Source organism: Limulus polyphemus, unplaced genomic scaffold (genome assembly GCF_000517525.1).
Source record: "Limulus polyphemus unplaced genomic scaffold, Limulus_polyphemus-2.1.2 Scaffold134, whole genome shotgun sequence".
In the NCBI taxonomy this organism is placed as follows: domain Eukaryota; kingdom Metazoa; phylum Arthropoda; class Merostomata; order Xiphosura; family Limulidae; genus Limulus; species Limulus polyphemus.
Window position 1 is genome coordinate 3,476 of NW_013665744.1, and position 10,749 is coordinate 14,224.

General features: G+C 35.1%; 1 protein-coding gene across 2 annotated transcripts in view; it reads left to right on the forward strand.

Moving 5' to 3' along the window:
• The window catches only part of LOC106473748 (ADAMTS-like protein 1), a 38,759-nt gene that overhangs the window by 1,384 nt on the left and 26,626 nt on the right, over positions 1 to 10,749 (forward strand). For both annotated transcript variants that reach the window (XM_022403178.1, XM_022403183.1), the window contains exons 2-5: positions 2,036 to 2,237; positions 2,713 to 2,866; positions 9,717 to 9,819; positions 10,103 to 10,233. In XM_022403178.1, coding sequence (XP_022258886.1) covers positions 2,036 to 2,237; positions 2,713 to 2,866; positions 9,717 to 9,819; positions 10,103 to 10,233 — 590 coding nt within the window. The remainder of the gene's footprint in view (positions 1 to 2,035; positions 2,238 to 2,712; positions 2,867 to 9,716; positions 9,820 to 10,102; positions 10,234 to 10,749) is intronic.

The window sequence follows — 10,749 nt, forward strand, 5'->3', positions numbered from 1 at the left end:
TTTGTTTTATTCTTTTTCTATTATCATTTTATTACAAATATGGCTCTATTGTGTTCCGTTTTTCGCTGTGTTTAATTACAGACAAGCAAACAAACAATATCAGAGTTTTAGTAGTATATAGATAATGTGTAATTCCAGAAGCGTCGCTAGAAACTGGCACACGGGGCTCGTGCCCCGATTCTATTTGACGGTCCCCCAAATCTCCAGTTGCTCTCTTGAAAAATCAGAATTTGAAAACCATGATCGATATCATAGTGAAACGCCGAAAATCTCCGTGCCTATGGGCCTGAGCCCCGAGTCTTTTAAGCACCTAGCGGCACCTCTGTGTAATCCTAAAAGCCTCACAGGTATCATTATTGATATTGTATAAGTGTTAGTTGCCGATAAAGTATTGAGTGAAATCATGTGTTACCTTCCACAAATGTTAATAATGAACCACGAGGTTTCGCGGGTGAAAGACACCATTATTGAGTTCCTAGGAGAGGTAGCAGTAAATGAACAGAATTTGAAAAATGTTCGATAAATAACGACCAATCAAAAATTATTTTAACTTGAACATAATTAGTGTACTACTTTGACCCCAGTGTCACCAATGATCATTAACGGCCTTTTAAAAAGCTAATAGTAAATGTTTTACTTGATAAAACGATAGCTACATTACACATGGGTTTCAATACATCCTTTTCTACTTTGTTCCGCAGAGATTGTATTAATATTTTAAGAGAAAAGCTTATGTGATTCGTCAAAATTTCTACTAGATGAACAAAAGAATATAACTGCATTAATATGTTTTTAAAAATATTTGCACCAGTAGAAGTATAGTGTAGTTGAACACGTGACCAGCATAAAACATTTCTGTTCGCAAGCTAATCAATTGTTTTCTACTAACTCTATCTTGTAACATTAAAAAAGAACAAGAAGATTTATAGTTTCTGACAGACAAACGAGAAGTCGACCGTAGAGAAACAGTGGTCGATAAACCTTTAATCAGACTTAGCGATTTTCTTTTGATTTTTTTAAGTTTTAGCTTGCTAGATTATTAACTTTTGTTATTATAATTAGACCAGACATCATTTGAAGTTTGTACATCGAATAAGAAGGACTTTTGCTTTGGTTCAATTGAATCTGAGACTTTATATTATATATTATTAGATAAATATCAATATCCTAACACCAATTAATATAAAACTTGAAGTTGTAAGTTTATCTGTTGAATATTCTCAATAAAATGGCGCATATTTAATAAATCCGCATTCAGTATATAAACAAAGATTTCTTAGTTACAGATAAATATTAGAAACTATGAAAAAAATTCAATTTCTCTGTGTATGTTAATACTTGTAACTGTACCAGATTAACACGAACTATTCTAAATAATTTTCTCGCTATAAACAACTAGATGGACTCCCAACTCTTGAGCTTGGTTTAATGCACCTCTCTTGGTTTAAACAAGATGGGTTTCCAACTCTTGAGCTTGGTTTAAACAAGATGGGTTTCCAACTCTTGAGCTTGGTTTAATACACATCTTTTGGTTTAAACACGTCATAATTGACAAAGACTAGCCAACTTCAACCGTTATTTATATTTTGAATGAACTTATAGCCTTACAATAAACTTTAGCACGGCATTGCTAACAACATAGGAACTATTTCCGTTCTCTAGAGCATTTCTCCGTCAAGCATGATGGAACACAATTAATAAATCAGTTATAATCTTGCGAAAGTTAATGACATTTAGATCTTAAGTATGTTATAGTATTTGATTACCAAACCTAAAATACTCAACACCTGATAAGAATAGATTTCAACAGGTAAACAGAAGTAGACTAATCATTACCCATTACCCACTAAAATCAGGGGTTCGATTCCCCTCGGTGAACACAGCAGATAGTCCAATGTGGCTTTGCTATAACAAAAACACACACACACTCATTGTTGGAAGTTGCCAACTATTTTTGAAATCAACTGCATGTTGCGGGTGGATATCAGTTTTCAAATAAATAACAGTCATTATTCGACTAAACTGCATCTTACAGATGGATAACTGAAAGTTGGGGCTCATGTTCTGTATCTTGTGGCGGTGGACATCAGACTCGTCTAGTTTATTGCGCCAGAGGAGGGCCTAATGGTACTAGAGCACGCATTAGCGACTTCCTGTGTTCAAAAAAGAAACCAGTTGGCCATCGACGCTGTAACACCCAAAGCTGTCCACGTTGGATCGAGGATCCATGGTCAGGGGTAATTATAACTTTTTTCTTCAAGACAAAAATAAATAGTGACTGGTCCACTGCTTGATGTTCTAATATAAGTAATTTGCAGTTACGGGTTGGGTCCTCTATGTAAATTATACAAAAAAAAATGCATTGATCACGGAAAGATTAAATGGTTCAAATTCTTTATATCTTCCGTGAAATACTTTAAGATAAAACATTTATGTGATTTTATAGTTTATGTGCGTGCATGCTATTCTTTTTTCTGAACACTTTCAAAGTAGAATCTCATTTGGGGGGGGGGGCTTCTATTGTAAACTTCTTCTAAAAAAACTTAAAGTGTTCCGGTAAAATGGTTTAATTATGGGTTCGAAAGTAAAAACTAACTTCTAAAGATGGAGGAATTTGTGGTAAACTTATTGGAAAAGGACCATTAAGTACGTAATGTGTGTGTGAATCGCAACGACATAGCAAAGTTTACTTGTTTGGCTTTTTTTTAACAGTGTTCGGTGACATGTGGTCATGGTGTACAAACAAGAAACGTAGTTTGCAGAGACCACAGCGGGCACGTCAGCAAAGAATGTGACTATCGACTGATGCCTGCTACTGAACAAGACTGCAGCAGTGGGATTAGTTGTCCTATCAGTGAACAGTCTGGTAAGTGGCTATTAAATTTGATGTTCCTTACCTGGCCTTTTAGCCCATGTTTTGCACAAGTTGTCGATCACATTGAAAATACCAAATTTCAAATGATTACTCTGTTCATTACTTAACGATTAATTTACTTGATTTTGATGTGCCTATTTAATTCTTTGTGTAACTTAACTACAGTAATACAGTAATGTTTATCTTATTATTTAAGATATAATTTATTATATTTAGATCATTCCTACAGTGTCTTTGTAACGTCATAATGATATTGTTAAAATTTTACACTATCTTTAGTATACGTTTTGAATGTCTTAGAATCCAATTAATTATAGATATACGTATTTGGCCAGGCCTTTTCCTTAGCTATATCTTAGGATTAGAGAGCAAAACAAAATCATTTCACACAATCTGAAGCTCTCTGGTGGATCAGCGATATGTCTGGGGCTTATAACGTTAAAAATCGGATTTTTATACCCGCTGTGGGTACGGCACAAGTAGCCCATTGTGCTTAATAACAAAATCATGTTTAAGCTATTTACAGGATTATTGTCAACTACATGTAAAACAATAGTTTGCAAGGTATGACGCAAAAACAAACGCACCTCATGACGTTAGTGGTTTACTGGCTTCTCAGTTATCGCCATACTAAGTAAGGAATAGCCGCCCCTAATTAGGGATTACTGACCAGAGGTAAAGCAGTTTATTCACAAGCAGCAGCACACGGCTCCTAGATAACTATTATTAACTGAATAGTTGGATTAACTTCCGCAGTTATAATGCCTTCACAACTGAAAATGCCGAGCGTTTTGAGCGGCATATTACAGCCTGGGTCTTGAACCGTATATTTTGCAGCCCAGCACGTAATCACTGGCAGAGGCGTCAGAACCGGAGGTGCTAGGGGTGCTATAGTACCTCCGCTTTTGCATACTTGACTTATATAGCAAATGTAAATTATATTACGATATCAATTTTCTGGGGGGGGGGGGCATGACCCCCCCAATCCTACTAAATTGAGATGCCTTTGGCAGCACTGCAGCTACTTTTAGCAGCTCCTTATACTCTCAGTTTCTCATTGTGAAATCTGCATGTCTACTCAAGTACCCCCACTTTGCAACCCCCTTCCTACCCTACTTACTGGGCACACACGACCCTGTGAAATATGCTATAAATACTAAACGTTTTTGTTAAAAGAAGAATAAAAACTGAACGTGTTACGCTAATATGCACAATAGTATGATCATTATCAGGAACAGTTACTACACTCAAAAAATACATTAATAATAAATACATAGTACAGTTTGTGGATTCATGGACCACACAAAGCTGTTAGTGAAAATTCCTTTTATTTCTACTTGTTAAAGGTTGTATATAAACCATGTTGTAGATATATTTGTAGTGAAATAAACGAGCGGTAATCATAATAATCAGTGTGTTTGGTTAAAGAGCATAAATATTGTACTTATATTTGTTCTACTTTTACTGTTATATTGAATTTTGTTTTTTATACGACAAACTATTTCATATATAATTTTATGGTCATTCAAAACATTCTGTAGACTAAATTATTTTCGGTGCATGTACATTATCTGTCGGTTTTGTAAGCATTCGTGCTGTTTACAGGGTATAAAGGAAAGAACACTTACTAGCTGTACTCCTAGGAAACCGACCAGAACTTTCAACCAACCGTACTTTATAACTGTTCTCTGTAGCAACGTACCAGCTAAGGTTGTCATTAACAAAAGGCAATGAAAGCGTAAAATCGGTTTGAGCCTCATTTGATTTTTGCTGTTGTCCTTATTATACTGGATTAGAGCTTGTGGTATGGTATTCACAGAATAATAAACCAGTTACAGTCTTTGCATCACGTCTGTTTTACAAGCAACGTATTGTGAGGGCGTTACTGACTGTTTAGTGGAAGCGAGCTTAACTTTCATTAATATGATGACATGTGGCTTTAATACATCAAATGCCGCAATAGCTCTTAAGGCTATGCCCTAAACCTACTGTCTCTCGTTATGGTTACACGCTAGAGGAGTTTTTAGCAAAGGCTCTCCTCACTTCAATTGAGCAGCTTCTCTAGTTCGGGGCATTGTTTTCATTGCAAAATTAATGGTTGAATAAACGTATTCAAGAAAAATGAAGGAACTGTCAATTGAGTTAATTTTGACCATGTTTCCACATGAACAATATAGTGTCTATGCACCACAAGCACGAGATAATAGTATCTGCTGTTCTCTGACAAAGTTCGAACGTGAAAATAACAACAAAGGCATGTGAGATCTATGGTGTTTTCCATGTGGTCACAATCTCTGTGACTGATGGCAATCGCTGACGAATCGATGCCTTTGCCTGTTACGTTTTAACGGTTTAACTAGTAATTTTAATGCACCCTAATTATTTAGTAACATTTAGTTAGCTCTAAGGTTTTACATTATAAAAAAGTTAAGTTCGTCACGATGAGATAATTACTTATAATCACAAAATGTAGTTCATTTTTCTTTGTGATGTCTACCCCTTAGGGTTATATAAAACGTGCAAAAAGAATCAATACGAGTTAAGTCCAATAGCTCATTGCAATTCTCGTGTAAAAAAAAGAGCTTAGATTAAAAGAACATAAAGATATCATGCTTTAATAAAGTTTGCCTTTAATTTTCTTGAGATATGCTACAACAAGAAATCAAAGTTTACAATCAATCGAAGAACCTTTAAAAATAAATCTTTCAATCTAGTGCTATAAGACGTAATAATTCTCCTGTCACAAAATCTTTTCGAATCCCATTCTTCCTCCAGCTTTTCGATGCTCAGATATCAAAGTGATATCTATAAATGCCTTGATTTTTGTCTTTTTTTCAACTTCGAAGCATAACTGTAAATAACTTTAAGCTGTTAGTTACACATTCAGAATGTCTGATAAATATACTGTTGAGAACGCGCTTTTCTTTCTAAAATCTCTCGTGAATAACTTCACTCGTGTGATGTTTTTAATGGAGAAGATCAATATTTTAACTTGTTTTTAAGCAGATTACTCAGCTTTTGCCATATTCTTACTTTCCACCTTCTAACACTATACGCGAAATGCTTAAAATATACTATTTTCCACAACTTGAGAAAGAATTCTTTATTTCTTTAACAACAGCGGGTGAAAATCTTATATAACATGTAAACACAATGATACCTTTACGATTTTATTGTTATTATAATGACCATCTGCAACATCTAGATAATTATCAGTAGAAATAGACTCATTAAAATCATATTACTTAATCTAAAGAGAAAGTTTCACCATACCATTACATTCAAAACTACGTTACAAAATAATTCACTATTGGTGTACAAAAAAAAAGATGCTCAAGTTGTCTTCCCCTACTCTGGGAAATAGTGAAAATGTTCCTGTTTTTTGCCTTTTCTTTTGCTTAAGCTGCAGTATTAATCGATTACTACCTGAGTTATCTTATTTACCACGTGGTTTAATCTTGTTACATTCCAGTTAAGTTTAACACATCAATTAAAAATACAACAACAACGTAGCTGTCGTTTTGAGATGTTCGACTTTCAAAGAACAATTGGTTGAACAGGTTTAGATAATTAATTTTAATAGAACAGAGTGGCCTTGTTTGCTAATGCTACAGTATTGATGTAATTGCTACAGTGAAATATATTGATAAGGTCGCTTCTCTGCAAAATATCTTCTTTCGCTAGTGAAAACATATTGGTAGAGGGAGATTTTTCCGCTCATTCAGTTCTTTTGACAATGCCAATTCTATTCATTTTTGATGGGTTAAAATTTCTTAATGCGTTTATTCGCGTTGAAAAGTTGTATTATCTATTGTATAGTCTCAACTTTGCTACTACTTACGTCACTTTTGACGAAGCTGTCCCGGAAAGGGTTCTTTGATTAGTAATTAAACCAACAGTGGAATATTTATTATTCAAGAGGAGTTTCTTTAGTGCGTGTTTCGTTTTTGTGTGTCTATTTAGTTTTGTTTTTTCACTCTGAACCCGTAAACTTGTATAGTTGAGCTAAGCCAAAAGCTGAAGTTAGTTACGATCTTGTCAGAATAGGTAAATTCCATTCAAGTTTAAAACCAAAGCTAATCGCGAGCTTGTCTGAACAAGTAAACTCCTTTCACCTTCCCGTCACTGAACGTGCTCGCCCTTTCAGCCGTGGGGGCGTTATAATGTTACGGTCAATCCCAATAGTCGTTGGTAAAAGAGTAGCCCATGAGCTGACGGTGGATGTTGTTGACTAGCTGCTTTCCCTCTGGTCTATCACTGTTAAATTAGGGACGGCTAGCGCAGATAGCCCTCCTATAGCTTTGCGCGAAATTCAAACCAAACAAAACCTTTCACGAACTTGTTTGAACACGTAAACTCCTTGTAGGTAAACTTGAACAGATCAACTCCTTTCGCCTTATGTAGCTTAAAGCCAAAGCTAATTACGATCTAGTCTGAACAGGTTAACTCCATTCACTCTATGTAGCTTAAAGCCAAAACTAGTCACGATCTACACTGAACAGGTTAACTCATTTCACTCTATGTAGCTTAAAGCCAAAACTAGTCACTAGCTTTGGCTTTAAGCTACATACAGTGAAATGAGTTAACCTGTTCAGACTAGATCGTAATTAGCTTTGGCTTTAAGCTACATACAGTGAAATGAGTTAACCTGTTCAGACTAGATCGTGACTAGTTTTGGCTTTAAGCTACATAGAGTGAATGGAGTTAACCTGTTCAGACTAGATCGTAATTAGCTTTGGCTTTAAGCTACATACAGTGAATGGAGTTAACCTGTTCAGACTAGATTGTCACGATCTAGTATGAACAGGTTAACTCCATTCACTCTATGTAGCTTAAAGCCAAAACTAGTCACGATCTGGTCTGAACAGGTTAACTCATTTCACTGTATGTAGCTTAAAGCCAAAGCTAATTACGATCTAGTATGAACAGGTTAACTCCATTCACTTGATTTAAGCCTAAAGCCAAAGCTAGTCACGATCTAGTATGAACAGGTTAACTCCATTCACTTGATTTAAGCCTAAAGCCAAAGCTAGTCACGATTTAGTATGAACAGGTTAACTCCATTCACTTGATTTAAGCCTAAAGCCAAAACTAGTCACGATCTAGTATGAACAGGTTAACTCCATTCACTTGATTTAAGCCTAAAGCCAAAACTAGTCACGATCTAGTATGAATAGATTAACTCCTTTCACTTGATTTAAGCCTAAAGTCAAAGACAGTTATGATATTGTCTGAATAGATGAATTTTGTTTATTTTTTTAGACTTAAAGTAAACCTAGTCACGATCTTGCCTAAGCAATACACAAACACACACAAATATGTATATTACAAGATACAATTGTTATTCGAAGCATAAAGGTTTATAGACATGGGCATCCGCAGAGATTTTTCCGGGGGGGGGGGGGAGAAGAAGTAGTGTGGAAATGTGAATTGAATAAATAATTCATATACATATGTTGAATGAATTAAGAAAGAATTAAGCTTCTCATTTTCCAGAGGGGGCAAGTCTATCCCCTGCTCATAGAACGGCTTCGAGTTGGTTTTTTTCAAGTACAAACTTTTAACTCATAACATCGTCGTCTCTTGACCTAATTGAGATCTAATTACAATTTTGGACTCAGTAGGTCAAACCCTTTCGATTGGTATATTCTACCTCGCCCAAAGTCTCATAGATTAATTTACTCTAATCCTGTTTAAAATAATTTCCATTTGAGGGTAGGCTGGAAGAGTTCCTGACGAGTAATAAAATTGAATCGGTTATTCGCGCGCCCCGCGCTTCTTATTGCTGGCGCGCATAAATATAGCTAATAAAAAAGGAATAAAGGTCTCGTAGATTATTTTACTCTAATCCTGCCTAAAAGAATTTCAAGTGCCGCGGCCTTTGAGGATACCCTCTTGTTTCTGTCTGTCATTACCCTCAGGAGACACTTTTTACTACCTTTTTCTCATTTGAAACTGTATTTTAATGTTCCAAGGTAAGTATAATTTACGTTTTTAGGAGAAGCCACCTGTGTTAAGTATGATACAGATACGTATGTTAAGGAACTATATGAATAGTTTTCTTTCTTTTTTTAATGTAATAGTGATAGTTTCTGAAAAGACGTAAATGTTATAGACAAAAAAAATCGCAGCTGCTATGCGTTGTCCAATTACTAGATGTTTCAAGAAACATTTGAAAGCATAAAACTTCTGATAGATCCAAAAGTAATGAAGAAGAGTTGAGAAAACATTCATTAACATAATATTTGTATTGTTTAGATCTCTCACGAAAATGTTTTACGGAATGAAAAATAAACGAAACTTGACGAAAAAAAAAAGAATGAGGTTGTTTATTATAACTTTCAATTGAAGAAAGTTTTCAGTGCATCATGAAGTTTTTTTTTACAAGAAAACTTTAAATTTCTGTAAATGTTTTAGACTTTACCACAAATCATAGATTAGACAGAGATCGTTTGTTTGTTTACTAACACAATAACAGGATTTGTATTGAATTTCGTGCAAAGCTACTCGAGGGCTATCTGCGCTAGCCGTCCCTAATTTAGCAGTGAAAGACTAGAAGGAAGGCAGCTAGTTATCATCACCCACCGCCAATTCATGGGCTACTCTTTTACCAACGAATAGTGGGATTGACCGTCACATTATAACGACCCCACGGCTGAAAGAGCGAGCATGTTTGGTGGGACGGGGATTCGAACCCGCGACCCTCAGATTGCGAGTCAAGCGCCCTAATTACCCGGTCATACCGGGTCGATTTTCTATTAATAGTCAGAATATAGGGATCTTTATAAACGTGTGATAAAAGAAACCAGAAATTATACTACATCCATATTTCTGTTTACAGTGCCAAAGATTCACGCCCAAGAAGACGCTCCTCCGGAACACTTCTATCCTCTACTGTGGACCCAGCAAAGTGTTGGTCCAGCGGAACTTTCTGGAGATCCATGGTATATTTAAACTTACTTAATGATAACTCTATCATACATTCATTAATTCTGTTAATTCTTTATTATCCTAATTAATTTAATTGGATATACCTTAATAATATGAAAAGTGTTGCTCTCAAAAAAATTGTTTTTCAGACAAGTACATTTCAATAGATCGATTTCTCTTTAATCTAAAATAATTCGTACAATAACATACGTGACTAAAGTTTACGTTCCTGTACTCCACTTTTATTTCACGTGGAAATCTTAACTTAGCGAAAAGTAAACTTTTCAATGTTTCTAGGTTTGAAGTAAGTGATTGGGAACCTTGTAGCGTAACTTGCGGTGAAGGTACTAGACGTCGAATTGTTGAGTGCAAGATCTTTCTCGAATTCTCACGTTCGGTGGCAACTTTACCAGACAGAGAATGTCCAGGTGTGTGTAAGGAAGCACGTTATTATCAAGCTAGGCTTAGTTTTTCATTTCATTATATCGGTTTTGCCTTGATCTCTTCTAAATGATGAGATAGAATTCTGTTTAGCTATTGTCAAATATTGTGCAGTAGATTTCCTTCTCAAAAATACACGTAGAAGGATTCTTTTGGTAACACAGACCTGCGAATTTAAACTTCATAAAAGTTGTTTTGATTTTAATAACTGATTTTCCATAATTCAACTACACAGATTTTGAAAATAATATACATTTTTTTTTCTGTCACGTAAGGATGTTTTACAAATCGTGAAGGAAAAAAAAACTCTTAGCTAAATCAAATTATTATTTTGTTTACCACAATGAACATTTGTTTTTATTGCGTTTGTTAACAAAAATACAAACAAACTAAAGAGAAGGGAAGAACATTGATGTCAAACGAATATGCATCCTCATTCATCCTGATTTTTTTTTTAAATCTACGTCTTTTAGTCTCCAAACTATGTGTTGTGGTATTTCTTT